The sequence below is a fragment of the Helobdella robusta genome (assembly GCF_000326865.2).
Source record: "Helobdella robusta unplaced genomic scaffold HELROscaffold_16, whole genome shotgun sequence".
In the NCBI taxonomy this organism is placed as follows: domain Eukaryota; kingdom Metazoa; phylum Annelida; class Clitellata; order Rhynchobdellida; family Glossiphoniidae; genus Helobdella; species Helobdella robusta.
In genome coordinates, this window is record NW_008703893.1 from 507,525 (window position 1) to 527,733 (window position 20,209).

Below are 20,209 nucleotides of genomic sequence, written 5' to 3' on the forward strand. Positions count from 1 at the left end.
CGTGCGTGCGTGTGTGTGTGTGTGTGTGTGTGTGTGTGTGTGTGTGAGAGAGAGAGAGAGAGAGAGTGCCATGTCTGATGTCATATGGTTGTGGTATGAGTGAGTGTGTGTGCAATGTCTAATGTAGTAATGTGCGTGTACGTGTGTGTACTTGTGTGTGTGTACTTGTGTGTACTTGTGTGTGTACTTGTGTGTACTTGTGTGTGTACTTGTGTGTGTGCTTGTGTGTGTACGTGACGTAACCATGATAACGACGGCAGGTGTGTTTTGCATTGTGTTAAAAAATCAATCTCTCGTCTGTCTGTGTTACGTAGATCTAGATGGATGAATGAATGAATAAATGAATGAGTGAATGAATGAACGATGGATGGAAAAATTTGTGGATAAATAAATGAACAAATAAATTGATCGATTGAATGAATCAACATCTTTATTTGTCAGTTGGTTATACAAATTGATTGATCTGACAGATTAATTGATTGGTTGAAGAAGCTAAATTATAAAATATTGAAGGATACGCCCAAATGATTTGGCATTAAAATGTAGCATGGACGTGATGTCGTGTTTGTTTCACCTCGCATTTTCAAAACAAAATATGATAAATTATTATTTTGTGGTAAATTGTTATTTTGGTAAATTATTTCTTTTCAAAGATATTATTTTTTGGAATATTGTTTTTTGGGTGCACATGTACATTGAGAAAAAGCTGCATGTTCCTAGTATCAGCCAGTTATATAAACAACTTTCTCTATAACCCAGTTCTGCTGGTTGCCAAATAAATTTGATGTTGTGTATGTAAACAAAATTTTTTTCGGCTTTGAGAGATAATCTGAGTGTGTGTGTTGTTGCGTGTTGGGGTGTGTTGTGTGTACATGTGTGTGTTTGTACGTGTGTGTATGTAGGTGTTGTATTTATATATCTACATAAAATAAGTAATATTGAAGTTGATTTATCATAAAACACTCTTCCACACTCATTCCATTACGAAAGTGTGGGTTTATGTAGTTGCGATGTTGAAATGTTATGCCGTATATTGTTGATTATGATTAATCAATAGAACATTAACACATTATTTATAAATTATAATATATGTGTTTAGAGAGAGAAAGAGAGAGAGAGAGATAGGGAGGGAAAAAAAGAGAGAGAAAGATGCAATTGTTTTGTATTGCGTTAGAGAAAGTGCCTGGTTACGTTACACAGACAATAAAGCAAGCTTTTTTTTCATTCTCTCTCTCTCTCTCTCTCTCTCTCTCTCTCTCTCTCTCTCTCTTTCTCTTTCTTTTCTCTTTTTCATTTTCTCCTTTTTTTTATTAAAAACTTAAATTATAATATTTACATTTGTAAAAAAAATTTATAACTTTTATAATTAATTGTAGCAATGACGTAGCAATTACGGTTCATCATCTTCGTACCATTGTCGTCATCATCGTCGTCATGACATCATCATCATCACATCATCATCATCAACTTTACCATCATCATCAGCTTTACTATCATCATCACCACCACCACCATCATCATCTATACGATGTATCTTCACCATTTCAACGTCACACCACTTCACCTATCAAATACTGATCGTTATGTTATCATCTTCATATCACCTCATCATCGTCATCATTATCTTCATCATCATCATTATCTTCATCATCACCATCATCATCCTCATTAACTGGTCATCATTTACTGGCCATCATTATTTCTTGTATGGCGTTTGGTCACTCAAGTAAGTAACATCGTTAAATTTTTTCCTTCTACTTCCTATTCAACCAGTCGTGTAGAAATAAAATATTTTGATGATAATAATAATTATGAAAAAAAGAAAAAGAAGAGGAAAAGTAATAATAAAAATAATAATAACAACACAGCTGTTACTATCACTGCTATTACTACTACTACTGCTGCTACTACTAATAATAATAATAATGTCTGTGTACGTGTATGTATGTTCGTGTATATATGTATGTGTGTGTGTGTGTGTGCGCGCGCGCGCGTGTGTGTGGCGTGTGTATTATATGTGCATGAGCTAAAAATCTTCCAAGATACTGAACTTTGTGAACCATTTCAATATCAGCTTCAAATTAATTGCTTGTGCTTAATCAAATATAATCTAGTGTGTATAATAATATACGCACACATATTGTTATTTTGATGAGTAATTGCCACAAACACACACACAAACACACACACAAACACAAATTTGCAAATATGGCCTCATTTATATTCATATATTCATAAACAGACTGGATTTGTGGTATGGAAAGAATTCACAACGAGGGCAGCTAAACTAAACATATGCTTGAAGTGGGTGGAGTTATGTTAATGTCGTTTCTGTTTTGTTTCTGTTTTTTTCTTGTCTGTTTTTGTTTTTGTTTAGTCTATGTTTATGTTGTTGTATTGACTGAACATATGGCGATCATAACAAACATCAATAATTGAGGCAATGATGATGAATCTAATGATTATGATGGTAATTAGACTGATGACATTAAGCGATTGATTAAACACAAGAAGGTTGATGATAACGAAAGATTTGCATAGTGAGTAAAATTGTGATTATCAAGACGATGATGATGAAAAAGAAGACAATGATGATGAAGAAGACAATGATAAGGAAAAAGATGATGATGATGAAGAAGAAGAAGAAGATGATGAAGAAGAAGATGATGATGATGAAGAAGACGACGACGATGATGAAACGGATGACGATGATGACAACGATGATGACACCAAGACGTAGTAACATTCACTCGAGTACTTTGGTCGTAGTATGTAACTGGCACGTTAAATGAACATTGATGGCTGGCTAATTAAGATAATGGCGAAGCCAGGGCCGGGAAATAATTATGGTACCTACACATAAAAATGATGAAGAAAGTTGTAATGATGATGATGATGACATTGGTGAAAGTAGTGACAACAGTGATGATAATGGTGATGATGATAACGACAATGGTGATAATAACAATATCGATGAAGAAGAGGATGATGATGACGATCGCGCTGATATTGATGATGCTAACGCTAGCAATAGTGATGATAACAATGATGATGATGATGATGATGATGATGATGATGATTTTATAATGATGATGACGATGGTGATGATGATAAACAAAGAGTAGATGATGACGATGGTGATGATGATAAACAAAGTTTAAAACTATTTTCACAACACATGTCAATCCTGGATAACATAGCGAAGAGAAGCAACGAACAAAGTAACCAAGATAACAAAGTATCACTACCTAAACGAAAGAAGTTAACTAGAACATTATGATAAGCTGACTACACGTTGATTGACATCAAAAATGATGATAATGACGACGACAATGATGACGACGATGAATTTATGTTATTTTCAATTAGGTAGGAGTAATTGCTTAAGACATTACGTAATGCATTTTCGACAATTACCCACTACGAACCCCATTTAAAAACACTAAATATAAAAAATTAGGTCAGTTTGACATACATAGATTATATTTTATATAGGTCAATATGTCAAGCTGTTTCCGGTTTCCTAGAAGCATTTCAGAAAATGGCCGACCTGGCTACAAATGCGAAAGGTGATTTATTTTCCTCTCTGTTGTTGTTTTTTTTGTGTGTGCCTACAATGATTTATTTGTTTGTATGCTTTAATGTGTATTTGTGTAAATACATACATTTTTACACACATTGACACACACACATACACTCACACATACACTCACACATACACTCACACATATACGCACACACACGCCTACACACATATACACTCTCACACACAAACATACAATCACACATACACTTACACACACACACTCACACATACACGCACACACACACACACACACGGGCAAGCGTAAATATATTTGTTCTGCTAAAGAAGCACAGTTGTGTTTTCACCACAGACGTCTATATTGTAAAGGCACATTATATAGATATAGTTTTCAGCCAGAAAAATCTCAACACGAGCTATTAAGTGATTAACGAGGTGGTATTTCCACTTCCCAGTTAGATGAGCAAACTAATTAGATTAAATTGAAAGGATAAATAAAAGAAAAGAGTTGAATTTTTTTTAAATTTTCGACCCTAGGGCAGATTCTCGATCTAATTAAATGTGACGAGTTGTCTGTCTGTCACTATTAATATTTTTCCAATTGCAGAAAAATGTGTTTCTTTTACATTTGTATCTCTCATCTGAAAACGTTTCAATAAATTTTGAGAAAAATTTTTTTAAATTTATTTTTTTTGGACCAATATCATCAACTGATGTGAACATGACTAAAATGACTTTGCATAATTAAATTAATCTGAATTCAACTATCCAATTGACCAGTTTATTTTCACATAATTATAAAATTTATTCATTATTTAAAAAAAAAATCTCTTTACAACTTTCTATTTTTTTACTCTACTGCAACTCGTGTGCTGGTTTTATTTCTCTCTCCAGATACTACAAATTATTACAAGATCTTAAGTGAGTAAGAGTTGCTGCTGTATATGTGTGTTGTGTTGTATGTGTGTTAGTTTGTGTTTGTGGGCGTGTAAAATGAAAAATAAATTCAATGATAGATAGATAAATAAATATCACCGACAACCTAGTTAAAAAACAAACACATTTTAGGCAAAGAAAAGAGAAAAAGATTATTTTCCTATTAAAAAAAAACATTTTTTTTTAATTTCAAAAAATTTCAAAAAATTTGAAAACAAAGAGAGTATAAAAAGTATAATTTGGTAATTTGATAAAAGTATTTTGAATCGACCTTTGCATTTGGTCATCCTTGAGCATTTCTGAACACATGCTCGATATACTTTTTAAATGGGACGCTAATGTAGTGTGGTGAAATTATTAAAATCCAGTAAAACTCAGTTTTAATCAAAAGGTCACTAGCCTAATTCTAGCGCCACTAGTACAAATTTGGTCACTTTCATGGGCCCCCGTCAAATTTGATCACCCCCTCGGTGAAAGTTGTCTAGTTCTACCTCTGTTTGTTATTATTATTGTTGTGATTGCTACCATTATTATTATTGTTGTTGTTTTTATATTTTATTATTATTTCACCATATCCCAATTATTTTTACTTTTATTATTTCGTTACATTCAAAGAATATTAATCCTTAATGTGAACACAATAACAACAAAAAGACAACAACAATAATAATAATAAAATTACTGCTATTGATAACATCAATGACAATAATGAAACAAAAAAAACGTGTATAATATTGTGATTTGTTCAGTTAGTTATATTAAGTATCTCATCAATCGTCACTGAATTTGCTCAATTTTATCTTCGCCGTACACACGTTCGCATCAGCCGATCTTACAACTTTTTTCAAGAAACCCAACCCGAATAGAAAATAATAATAAATATTATAATAATAAATAACAAAATAATAAATAATAATAATAATGATAACGAAAGTTGTGTAATAAACAGATTGTTAAAAATCATTTACGTAAACAAATTAATGCATTAACTGTATAAAAACTCATGTATACACTGTATACACACAGAGACACACACACACGTACACACACACACACACACACACACACACACACACACACACACACACACACACAAATGAAAACATAACACATATGCAACGTATACAATACCTAGCACATAACCAGTAACAGACACGTTGACGATTGAATGAATGGATGGATGGAGAGATATATGGATAGATGTCTGAGTGAATGCGTGAATGGATATCTGGATGAATGAATGGATGGATGGAGGGATATATAGATGAATGTCTAAGTGAATGTATGCATGAATGGATATCTGGATGAATGAATGGATGGATGGATGGATAAATAGATAATTACGTTGGATATAAATACGTCCGGGTATTTTACAATCTTCACAATAAATGTACACACAAAAGCGTATATTTATGAACATTTATGCAGATTCATTCACACTTTATTACTGACCCGGGCCGAGCATGGGATTCGTACCTTTCTCTGATGCGTACGATTTGACTAGCAGGTTTCGCCAGAGGAATCAACATTCCCATATAAACATACGATTGAATATTAACGCACTCACGTTCCAAAAACAAAATCTCTCAAAACACGCCGGCCAACAAAAGCACGTATTTAGTAGAAATTTACAGACAAACCACACCCACATACGAAATCAGATACACACACACACACCCACATACGAAATCAGATACACACACACACACACACATACAAACATGCAGGAATACAAGCACAGATCTTCAAAAACGCACGCACAAGAACGCACACAGAACAGCAAAAACACGCACGTAAATTAGACAACGTGCCCCGAAATGCTTACTCTCGTTAAGAGAAATATGTACGCCTGCATTACATATGTACGCTTTTTGCAGTCGTGTGTGTGTGTATGTGCGTGTGTGTGTCTGTGTGTGCTTGTGTGTGTCTGTGTCACTGTGTGTCACTGCTTGTGTGTGTCACTGTGCGTTACATTCCAAGTTTAATGTATGCATATATCCTACGTACGTACGTCTACGTACAGGCTTGAATTTAAATGTGTGCGTACGTGTATGCGTGCGATTGTATGCATTTGTGAGTCTGTTGACTCGGATGTGGATATATACAGATGCGTATGGACGGACACGGACGCAAATAATAAAGTGTATGTGCAGATAAAATAGGATGTGAGTATGTGTATTTCTATGTCTGTGTTTATGTTCCTGTACAGTAAACTACACGTGTATATGGTAGGTCTGTGCTTATAAATCGATCTTAAATTTGTAAATATGTATGCAAGAAAATACTTTTTAGTTTTGGTATATATCTTTTTTGTCGCTTCATATCAAGGAGGCAAGAAAAAAATGATAACAACGTCAACAGCAATAACTTAAAGAAATTGATGCAATTAATTAACATCATAGACTAAATTGCTAGAATTGGAAAAGTGAAAATGTATGACATTTAATTATATTCAATTCCATTTAATCAAATTTAACGATATTATTGCGGCTTTTAGTGATGTAGATGTGAGGCAATTTTTTGAAAGCCTTAATATTGTAACCGGATCCATTGGTGACGTATCGACCAGAAGAACAGTGATTTCGGTGATACTAATTTCACCATTGACACTAACAGTCTTGCCATCAATCTCAATATTGTCCTTGCAGAAGTTAAGTAGTTACTGCTGAAAAAAATCATTTTAAAAATCTGACTGATCGTATTTTTTGCAATTTCATCAAAATTATTAAAAGTATTTTGTAACCCAGATTCCAAAACTTCGAACTGTTACACTGGAACTTGAAAAAAATAATTTTTCAACATATTGGTTGACGTGTTTTTAAACTACACACACACGCATAGATATGGAATTTTAGGCTTCTAACTTCCTAACGTGTGTTTTCACCGTGTTTTTCTCGTTGTAAGATGTGGATTGAAGACAAGGATTCATCAACTGACCATTTAATATTGACTGTAGGTATTTCTATTTATTAATGATTACACAAATGCTTCAGGTTAGAGTTAGCTAGTGCTAGCTGTCACAAAGTTAACAATGAATGCCCAACATATTAGTAAACCCTATGACGTTTGGCTTTTTGTTATAAAAAATATAAACTCTTCAGTGTAGTGTTTTTTAACATATTTAATAATGTATACAATACAAAATGTAGTAAGTACAAAATGATACAATAAATGTGTGCATCGTTCATATTAATGAATGAAACTTCGAGTAAAAAAAACTCGATTAAGGTATATTTTAAACAGGTCAACACAATACATGTTACAAAATAATAATAATAATGATAAAAATAGCCAACAAAATAATAATAATAATAATGAAAATAGCCAACAAAATAATAATAATAATGATTATGTTATGAAGTTGTTTTCGTTTTCCTTAACAAGAAATAAAAACTAGATATCTTGCGGCACATGATGATAAGTTGAGGTGATCTTTCCCATTAAAAAGTTGAAGACTGTCGTTTTTTTCTGCCTTATGTATGTGTATTTGTGAGTATGTGTGTATCTGTGCATGTGTGTATCTGTGTGCATGTGTGTGTTTGTGTGTGTGTGTGTTTGTTTATTATGCCCACTTATATTGTCTATAAATGTTGAAATAATTTATGTATGTGTGCATGTATGTATATGAGTGCATACTATTATGTATGTACTGGTGTGTGTGTGTGTATGTGTCTCTGTGTGTATGTGTGTGTGTGTGTGTGTGTGTGTGTGTGTGTGTGTCTGTCTGTACATGCAGTCGCACTTGTATGAATATGAATCGTACATAAATTCCGCAAACTAAGACAAACGAGAAGGTAGTTATATAAGTTTGAAAAGGAAGAACAAGGACAAAGGATGGAGTGATTAAATATTAAACCGAGAAGAAAGACAAATTGAAGAGATGTGTAGAAGTTTAAAAAGAAACTGGGAATGGTGAGAGAGAGAAAAAAGAGAGAGAGAAAAGAAAGAGAGTCAAATAAAAATAAAAATGGAAAGAGAGAGAAAAATAGCAAGTCTAAAAACTCAAAAAGAAATGGATGGGGAAATAATTCCTTGAAAGTTATGCGTAAGGGAGTAATAATAAAAAAAATAAACACATACGCGCAAAAAGTCGCAAAATAGAAAAAAAATAGTACAAAAAGGATTGAAGAAAAAAAAACGAAAACATGGAAAAATAAAAAAAATGGAAGAAGTTGAAGATGAAAGTGGAACAAGGATGCTGGTAAGAAAGCTTTTTGTATGAGAGTTGCGAGATGTTTTAGTACTTCGCCGTGCATCACTTTATAAAGTTGTGTCGGGGTTGTTGTTGTTATTGCTGTTGCTGCTGCTGCTGCTGTTGTTGTTGGAGTAGGATGCATTCCTTTGAGTTGAGTTGAGTGTAGTGTTGATGCTATAATTTATTGTATTTTTCATTCATTCGTTCGTTTATTCTTTCATTTATTCTTTTACTCATTTTTTTCATTAATTCATTCGTTTTTTAATTCCATTCTTTTCAAAGCGTTTTATGTTTGTCATTTCATTGTTGCCATTTGATGTCTACCTTGATGTTTCGACCACTTACGATGTTTTCTTCTGTTGCCATTAGTGTTGAGATAAAAATACAAAACTATTTATTCTCGCAGCAAACATCTCTGCCGCTGTATCTGCAAATTTTATTTTCATTATTTTTATTATTGTAAATATTTACGTCAATGCCACTTATATATATATATATATATATATATATACTTATATATATATATATATATATATATATATATATATACATATATATAAATCATGACAACAGTTATTGTTATAATTACTTCATTTCTTGATGATATTTTTCAGATAACAATAATGAGAAAACAGTGCAGAAAGACAGAGACAGACAGACAGAGAGACCGACAGACAATGAGACAGACAGACAGACAAATAGGTAGAGAGGTAGAAAAATGATTTACATCCATATACACAAAAATACACACGTGGGTTGGTTCCCTCTGATGTTTACAAGGACACATCGTTGGATGTGTTATTTATCTTACTGTTTAATGACTTAATTATGGTTTTCAATCATTTACGAAATATTCATAAAAATATATATTTGTATAGGTTTGTCTGCGTGTGCGTATCAGTCAGTGTTTGTGTGTGTGTGTTGTGTGTTTGTGTGTGTGTGTGTGTGGTGTGTGTGGTGTGTGTGAGTATAATCTTAAATAATAAAACATTAAAATTATGCCCACATAGCATAGATTTTTTGATACTTTATACCTTTATACAGACAAAAAAAATACACATACCTAGGTAAACACATACATTCATAAGCATACATACATAAACTACATAAACATACATACATAAACATAGGTAAATACACAAACATACCATGTATCTCCAAAATAATAAATATGTACGGAATTGGACTTGTAGTTCTGTCACGTAATTGTTTGATATATCCTCAAACCCAAATGCTAATTGATTAGACTGTAGGTAATTAATTTTATACGCTCCTGTTATTCCGCAATACACAACCGCATTTCAAATACCAAAGGCATCATGGATGCCTTGTATTATCTTGTATTAAGCTGTTATCTAGAATTCCATGCCAACGCATGGATAAACTACATTCGCTCACACGTTTGTTTAACTAATTTTATTAATAATACTAGATTTTTTTCAAAATAATTAACAAATTATTGATCATTTTAATTTGATTATTCTAGATTTTTTTTATTTTTTTTTATTGAAATTTATACTGCAGTCTCAACAACAACAACAACAACAACATACTAGCTTCTTGAAACGCCGACAAACATTGTATTAAAAAATAAAAAATAATTCAACTTCGCATGAGCAGTTTTAACGTTTAACATCTTTTACAGTAACAGTAAAAAATAAAGTGCCAGAGTGAAAATTTCCAAAAGATACACATCTACCTCACATCTTCTTTGGCAGTTTGAAATATTTTTCATCTATGAAGTAACGGATAAAAACAACGACACAGCAACAACAAAAAACTAACACAACAACCAACCAACAACATAGACAACCACGACACAACAAAAAACTAACGTAACAACAACCAACCAACAACAACACAGACAACAACACACACATTACAAATCCCACATAAAACACCACACAGGTGCCACAAACCAGATCGGAGTAGCTCTGACGAGACTCTGTCTCCGTCATCGGAACATCGAGAAGAAACTCGACACCGTCACACAGTAAAACTTTATTAAATAAATTTGCATACGCTAGGCCTTGCACACACGCACATACACACACATACACGCACACACACACGCACGCACACACGCACGCACATACACATACTCACACACACACACACACAATGATAATAACAAATACTACAGGACATTCGGCAGTTGTTTCGTTCTACCAATAGACTCCAGACTAGATGAGTGGAAGAAGGTAGTGCTTCAAATCGAAAAAGAACATTCTAGAGGTGATAATGATAATGATGTTTATGATGATGATGTTTATGATGATGATGTTTATGATGATGATGTTTATGATGATGATGTTTATGATGATGATGTTTATGATGATGATGATGTTTATGATGATGATGTTTATGATGATGATGTTTATGATGATGATGTTTATGATGATGATGTTTATGATGATGATGTTTATGATGATGATGATGTTTATGATGATGATGTTTATGATGATGATGTTTATGATGATGATGTTTATGATGATGATGTTTATGATGATGATGTTTATGATGATGATGTTCTTAGCTTGGGGGTGATGACGATGATGATAGCGATATTAATATTAGCATTATATTAGTGATGATTGTGATGGCTAAAATGTTGGTAGTGGTGATGATGATATGACGGTCCTGATAATGATAACGTTGATGATAATGATAACGACTTTGATGGTGATATGGCTGTGACGTAATTATGAGATGCCCATTTTTAGTAAATTGTAGATCACCTAATCAGCATGAATGTATCTAGTCACATATATCACTGATATATGATACACTGATATATGTAAAATTATATCATGTAATCATTCTTATAAATAAATGATGGTGCCCACTGTTCATGTTATTTCTGATGTTAATCACATTTACGATGATGAAGAACGCATCAGTTAAGTCTGAAACGTAGCAGTATTTTTTGCAAGAGTAATTATTCTGAGACGAAAACAAAATGAATGATTGAATGAATGAATGTGTGAGTGAATGAATGAATGAATGAGTGAGTGAATAAATGAATGAATGAATGAATGAATGAATGAATGAATGAATGAATGAATGAATGAATGAATGAATGAACGAACGAACGAACGAACGAACGAACGAACGAACGAACGAACGAATGAATGAATGAATGAACGACTGAACGAATGAACGAATGAACGAATGAATGAATGAATGAATGGATGAATGAAATAACAACAGCAATAATAATAATAATAACCAAGAAATATAATTATTTTGTAATCAACCTGTCAAATATGTAGCTACATTATTATTATAGTTACGAAGCTTTCCTCTGAGCAAATACGAAAACCATCTTTTCTTCATTTCCACGTGACTTGCTTGTTTTTCAGTTTTGATCCTAGACGAAATTCATTTATGATGATATAACATCATTGTTGCCATTCTCTCTCTTTTTTCTCTCTTTTGTGGTGAGAGGCTGCTTGGTTGATTGTTTCGTTGTTTGAGAGAGAGAGAGAGAGAGAAGAGAGAGAGAGAGAGAGGGAGAGAGAGAGAGAACGAGCAAGAGACAATATAGTTGTTTTTAAAAGAAACCAACATACCAACACCACACCAACAATGTGTAATATGGCCAATTGGCCACATTGAAACAAAAAATAAACAAATGAACAAAAAATAGACAAGCCACTCGCTCTGCAATTTAAAATTTTTTCTCTTTCAAAATTGTGTAATAACGTTTAAAGCTGTTTATCTGTTTGTTTTTTCTAAACCCATGAAATAAGTTCTCTGTTTTACTTGCGTCAGTCAGTAACGTATTACTGGAATAAAGATCCATTTTATATCATGACACTAACAACACGACTACGATAAAAATTAATGTTACTCTCACGACAACATCAACATCCATGTTACTTCTATTTACTTACATTAATGTTACTTCTATGTCATCAACAGTCATGACAGCTGTTAATGTAATTACTACTTTGAATGTTACGCATTTAGAGTCGAAGAAAGCAGCCAGAGATTACAAAAGAGTCTCTACACTGGCCAGCAAGCTCGAGAAGAAAAATAAAAAAGGTGAAATGAAGAAATTTGTAAAAAGGAATTTTTGAAGTTTAAAATAAATAAAAAAATAAATATATAAAAATATAAATAATAAACATATAAACAAGTAAATTAATACATTTTTAAATATACATCGTCATCGTGATTGTCTACATCACCATCACAATCACCAACGACATAATCATCACCATCATCACAATTAACAACAACGTAATCATCACCATCATCACAATTAACAACAACGTAATCATCACCATCATCACAATTAACAACAACGTAATCATCACCCACATCATCGCCATCACCATAATCATCTTCTTCCTCTTCATCATCAGATGCTCAGCAGCTGAAAGAGTTGGAGCAGCTTCAGCTGGACCGCAGAGAAAAGTTAGTGTCTATGGAGGCTGTTGAGAAGACGTGCGCGAGGAGTGCACTGTTGGAAGAAAGAAAGAGGCATTGCCACGTCATTGAAGCTATCAAGCCCTTTGTGGTGAGAGGTTGATTGATTGGTTGGTTGGTTGGTTAGTTAGTTGATTGGTTGGTTAGTTGGTTGATTGGTTAATTGGTTGGTTAGTTGGTTCATTGGTTGGTAAGTTAATTGATTGGTTAATTGGTTGGTTGAGTGATTGGTTGGTTGGTTAGTTGATTGATTGGTTGGTTAGTTGATTGTCTGTAAATAGTATAAAATTGTTCCATATAGGCTGGTTAGTTGGTTGGTTGGTGGATTGGCTGGCTAATGTTGACTGGCTAGTTTGTTGGTTGGATGGCTGATTGTTTGCCACATAAATTTTCAAGTTTCAATCATGCATTAGTCAATCCACAGTCATATTTGGGATAATATTTCCTCTCCTAGTGACCACAACTTTGTTATAAAACTTCACAAAATCTGCCACAACCAAAAAGGAAGCCGAGATTTCCTTGTTATCAGACCTCGTACACCTCGAAGAAATAATGTCCAACTTGGTCAGCCAATCACACGATGCCCACATTCTGCCAACCAATAGCGAGCAGGTCATACTCGACATCACCAATCAGACCGTACCCGAGGGCTGGAGTTGTCAGGTTTTACATAATGACCACTTTATTATAATGTTAAAATTATAGTTATAATTTTACGTAATTATATTTTGGTTGAGATAACTTATTTGAGGCTAGCAAACAAAACAAATTAACATTAAATGAGCAATTAAATAAATTATCTAATTTATATATTAATTTATGCAATTATTTGATTGAAAAAATAATTAATTTTAATTGGTTAATTAATATTAATTAATTTAATTAATATTTCAAAACTTGCGGTGTGAACAGCCCCTCATAGGCTTCCCAATACCATCCGACAGTCTGCTGAGTCTGTCGAGCGCTTTCTCCGGCATTTCTTCAAGGGATTCTGTTATTTCCGATAGTGATTCCTATGTTAGTATTTGACTTTTTAATGCATTCCTTCACATTTCGTAACGATTTTTATGTTATTATTTATTTGAAGACATCTATATCGGTGCCATACGCATTGCGTTAGGCCTAACTGAAAACATTACATCTTACCACACCCCACCACCACCACTACAGGCTCCCTCCTACCCACTCAACGTCTCTCTCTCTTCTCTACCGGCATCTCTCTTAAGGTCCCAGAGGGCTGGTGGAGGTTCGGTGCCCCCTTCGGATCGAAGACCCCCGTTGTACCGACAATCCATGTACAACCCTTCTTTTGTTCCGCCGGCGTCACTGATGACGTCATCGCAGAGCGGACTCAGCTACTCGCAGCAGCCGCAACAGCATTTGGTTGGAGGAAATGTTTTTTTCGTTATAGTATTTGTTGAGAAAATTTGTGATGTAGATATAAAATGCCATTGAATTAATTTATTGCTGGCCACGTGGCACGTGTGAATGGCAGTCATTTGGATGTTTACACTTGTTCGTTCTATTTGCGATGAATTAATTAACTGTTCAACTGAGCTCACTTCATTATTTATCTCATGGATGAAAACGACAAAGGGATGAAAATTCTAACGTAAACAACAAAAACAACATTAGAAAAAAAACAACACTAACAACAACAACAACACTAACAACAACAACACCAACAACAACCTTATAAACTACAACACAACCAATAACAAACCATCTCCTCAGCCATCAGCCAGCGTGCCTTCCACCCCCGAAGCCAAACAGATGGACCAACAAAAACACAAACACCAATCGAACCATCCACTCAACCAAATCAACATCAACAACCGAGCCAAACCACCGCAACCAACATCGTCGTCATCCTCCAACAAACAAACCGGAAATGACGCAAACAATGACGTCACCAGCAACCTGCCGCCATCATATTTACGTCGTAAGGGAAGCTTCGGTCGTTCGATGCAATCGCCTGCCAATTCTCTGCCACCAACGTCACCGGCCATTGGTCAGAATGTTAACCAATGGGAGAGCAGTGATTCAAAAAGGCCTCAGTCATTGGCTGTCTCTAATAAGTGCTGGGGCTCAGATAGACTGGCCTGCAACTTAGCTCCTCCTCTCACCACGTCGTCGTTGTCATCTTCATCAACGCTGAAGGACGATGATGATGACGTCGATTTCGAGGCAAAAAATGTTATAAGAAATAATTACATTAATGATAATAATAACATCAATAATAATAACTATAATAATAATAATAATAATTTTGTTGAGAATATTGATGACTACAACAACTACACTATCAAAAATGCTGACAGCAACGACAACAACACGAGTGACAGCAACAACAACAACAGCAGTGACAGCAACTCTCTGAGCGATAATAGCAGTCTCGATCAAAACAGTTGCATAGAAATAAAATTGAATTGTACGAACAGTTTTAGTGATAACAATAACGACAACAATAATAACAATAATAACAATAACAATACTGATGATGATGATATTGGTGATAATTTTTTAAACGATGATGACGTGGAGAACGGTACATTGAAATTCAAACGTGACAATGACGTCATCGCAGCTACGGACGTCAACAACATCAATAACAACAGTGTTGATGACATCAACAGTTGTAGCAACGCCAACGCAGCTTACAATTGCAGCAACAACATCACCACAACCAACAACAACAATTCTATCTCAGTGCCTCACTCGCTTCCACAGCAAACAACCCAACAACTGCAATTCGATAACAATCATTATCAACAGTTTCAACTACAAAAACAGCAACAACAATTGAAACAAACACCGCAAAAAATCTCTATTTTTTCTGGTAAAAAGTTGTCTCCCAGTCATATCAACAACAACAACAACAACAACAACAACAACAACAACAGCGTCACAACAAATTCAAAATCGCAACACGAATACGCGGAACCCGATTTATCAGCCAACAAAAATGGCCAACAACACGTTCTACACGGCAACAACCACAACAAAGCAACTACCAAAAACAATGTTGGGCCAACATCGACAACAACTCCTCAACACATCAACTATGTTGATTTTCACTGCCTCCCACCGTCCGTTCGTATCAGCGAAATCAACAAACACGAAATTTACAACAAAAATCTCAACCCCAACATTAACATCGGAACCTCTAGCAACAACAACAACAACAACAACGTCACTGGCAATCACATTAATGTCAGTAGCAGAAAGCCATCAGGAACCTCACCACAACCTCTCAAACAACTACATCTTGTCAGTAAGAAGAATGGATGGTGTACCAATCAGCAACAGCAATCGCAACAACATCCTCAACAAAAACACCTTCAACAACAGCAACAGATACAAGTATTACAATCAGGATTTTATAATCAGCAACCATACCAACAAAAATTGGTGTGCTCTCCAAATATGCAACAAAAACGTCAACAACAACTTCAAAATCAACAACAACAACAACAACAACATCAACAGCAGCAAAGTAAAACAACAATTCTACTGAAATCTTCTCAACACAAACAAATATCACCTCAACACCACATCTACCAACATCATCATCATCAGCAGCAGCAACAACAGCACAACAACTCAACAAACCAACAAAATATTCAACAACAGTATCTCCTTTCTCCGCAACAACATCAAAAACAACAACATTCTCCTCTTCAACACAAACTCTACCAACAAGCGCAACATCAGCTCCATCAACTACAACAACAACACCAGCATCGACAACAGCAGCAGCAACCTAACAGATCACCCAGACAGTCGCCAGCGTCAAGGAAGTTACTACCCCCACCACCACCTCTGCCGACATCTCCTTCAAAATTGAAGCAGCAGCAACAGCAACAACAACAACAATTGTTGCAACAACAACAACAACATTGTCCTCATCAACAACAACATCAGCAACAATACTTCCAACAACAAAACATTGATTGCCCTTGGGACATGAGACCTCAGGAACAACAACAACAACAACAACAACAACAACAACATGTCAACCAAAATAACAATTACCCACAACAATTCTTATCCGTCGCAACATACGGCAGTAATAGTAGTAGTTGTGTTGTTGGCGGGCGTAATGATGATGATGTTTGCGTTGGGAACGATGGAACACTACCGAAGGGTTTTGTCAAACATTGGGAGAACACAGTGTGACTAAGTGAAATGACATTAACGTTGGTATCATTGTCTAAATGAATTGATGTCATTATCTAAACGACTCGAAGTCTTCATCCGTATGAATTATCTACAGATATTTTATTTCGTTAAAACGTTAAATTGGAAATCTAATTGTAAACTAGTTTATGTACAACTAGTTTATGTAAAATTTTTGGTTTATTCTGATTATATATGTGTGTGTATTAAACTATGATTATTTTAACATATGTATAAAAATATATATTTGTATATAATTTGAATTATATTATTTATAATATGATAATAATATCATTTTTTAATTCATATTAAAATACTAAAATGCTAAAGAGTTATTATGATTTTATGATAATGAAAAATGACAGCCCCGGCCAAAATCGTTGACAGTATTGAAAAAAAGTAATATTGTTTGAAAAATATTTGTGACCACTGTTTTAAAAATGTATTTATATTATTTATATTATATTATTCTTTTAATTATGATCATAATTTATATTTTTATGAATTTTTTTTAACTTTTTCTCATATTTTTTCTAACTTTTAGTGACTTTCTTCCTTTTTCTTTAAAATCGTTTCGTCTTTTTTAGTATTTCCTGATATTTTTTAGCGCCAAAATTTTATGTCTGCCTTTAAAAAACCATTAAATATTATAGTAAAAATTCTTACTTGATTACTATTATATAGCTTTGACACATTTTAATATTAATCCATTTATTTATTTATCCATTGTTACTAATAATTCTAACTAATTTTATTTTATTAATTTTTTTCCAAATAAAATTTTAGCTAAATTTTTTTAAATCTTTTACTAAAATTTAAAAATCAATTAGTGGCCGTTTTTTAGCGCCTAATTTGGTCGTGGTGTTCATGAATATATAAACATAGGGATGACATCATGCTGATGCTACATTTTAAGATGTCAAATAGTAAGTTATTAAAACAAGATTTTGCTTTAATGATGACTTTTGAAAAGAAATTGTCGTAACTTAACGAGTTTTTTTTCAAATGTGCTGGTTTGAATATAGTTAGGGATGAGTAATGTAGCAGAGATATTTGCCTCATTTCAATTTTTATAAAAAATTTTCTTAATTATATTTTTCATAAATCCATATAAATTATCTTCAATTATTTTTCAATTATTTATTGTTTTGTATTTTCATTGTTATTATTAATTAATTGAATTTTAAGTTAATTCTCATTTATTCGCTAAACGATTTTGTTAGAACGATATTAAGTTACCCTTGCAAACATGAAAAAACTTTGTTACTGAATTTTTTATGTTCAGAAATTTTTTCAGTTAAATAATGTTAAAATATTGTTTGATGGTTGTTTTTTGCTGTGTTTGTGTGTGTGTGAGCGTTTGAATTAATACAATAGATTACAGTTTATTGTTTTGGGATTTGAATATAAAAATTTGTTGAATTATGAATTATATAATAACATGAGTACTGCTAGAAATTATTTTCTAGACATTTTAAGATGTTATCATCCTTAATAGTCAGTTTTGAGTTTTTTGAAAAGTTCGTTTTATTTATTATTTCGTTTCTGCTTTCATCGTTTGAGCTAGCTGTCGTTATTTGATGAATAAATTTATGAATTGTGAAAAAAAAAATATTTCAGCGGGAGGTTTATAACTTTTTCAAAATTAAAATTCCTTTTTGAAAGAATGATTTGTCGAATTGTAGAGTTATCGAACACAATATTATGGTTAGGTTTTTCTTAGTTAACGACAGGTTTGTATGTAATACGTTTGTATCCTTGTATTGTATCTAAAACGTTTGTATCCTAAATATTGGAATCTTAAATGTTTTTAAATTAAATTTGCCAACTTTTTCTAAGAGAATTCTGGGAAAAATAGATTAAGAACTATAAATAAAGATAAACGAACGATTGCAAGTGAAATAATGATACTAAAAATATCTTGTTCGATAGTGAGATATGAGACAGAAAATAACAGAGAAAGGTTATTTAATGCTACACTCTGAAGAATCAGAAGTAAGTAAGAGAGAGAGAGAGAGAGAGAGAGAGAGAGAGAGAGAGAGAGAGAGAGAGAGAGAGAGAGATAAGGAGCTAAGAACCAAAACACATGAAAAGAAGAAAAAAAAACAGAGATGGAGAATTGAACCAACGGTCTGTAACTACGAAAAAGCATTTGAATTCTTACTGGAAAAAAACAAAACTCCAAATGTGACCTTCAAAATTTACAATAACTTTTGAAACATTTATTAGTTAAAATAATATAAAAAAAACTAAATGAAAAATCATTAAATTAATTTATTTTCTCATTTAAAAATATTTAAAAAACTTAAAATGATCAGAAAAATTGTTTTACGAGATAAACTGTTAATTCCGTATATACAAGATGTCAAATAAAATACTGTTTGATATAAGGCTGGTATTAATGTATCAAAAACTATCAAATAATACCAACAACAGTTTAATTACCGACAAAATATTATTAATTATGTTATATTTCTATATTTATACATATGCAAGGCCGTACGTACGTCTTTTAACACTGTTCTAGGCAATAATAATTATTATAATTATTTCGAAGTTAAAATAAAAAAATGTATAAATAAGTATTCGCAACATTTAAATAGATTTCAAAGGCATGATTTAAATCGTAGCTACTAACATTTTTAATATGTACATTTATAAATAAACGAATAAATAAATTAATTTGTTTATTTATGTATATATTTATCAATTAATTTTTATAAAAACACTTGTAGGTGTTATATTTTTTTACATATGTGATAAGATATTTAATTTGACATTTATAAGGCTAACAACAGATGTGACAAGAGATGATTTAATAATTGTTGAAAATTTAAAAATCCAAAATAAGGTAGAAATCATTTAATCAGTCACACGTTATCAACTTTTTGTGATTGTAATATGTCCTTTGATATCTTAAC

General features: G+C 32.9%; 1 protein-coding gene across 1 annotated transcript; it reads left to right on the top strand.

Moving 5' to 3' along the window:
* Positions 1-8,642: 8,642 nt before the first annotated feature.
* Positions 8,643-17,288, top strand: HELRODRAFT_169608 (hypothetical protein; the record flags this gene model as incomplete). Its single annotated transcript, XM_009015446.1, has 10 exons — positions 8,643-8,681; positions 9,290-9,377; positions 10,584-10,668; positions 10,819-10,910; positions 12,600-12,722; positions 13,046-13,173; positions 13,614-13,772; positions 14,022-14,126; positions 14,280-14,492; positions 14,844-17,288. The coding sequence occupies 10 exons, from the start codon at positions 8,643-8,645 to the stop codon at positions 17,286-17,288; spliced, it is 3,477 nt and encodes a 1,158-aa protein (XP_009013694.1).
* Between the last annotated feature and the right edge of the window lie 2,921 nt (positions 17,289-20,209).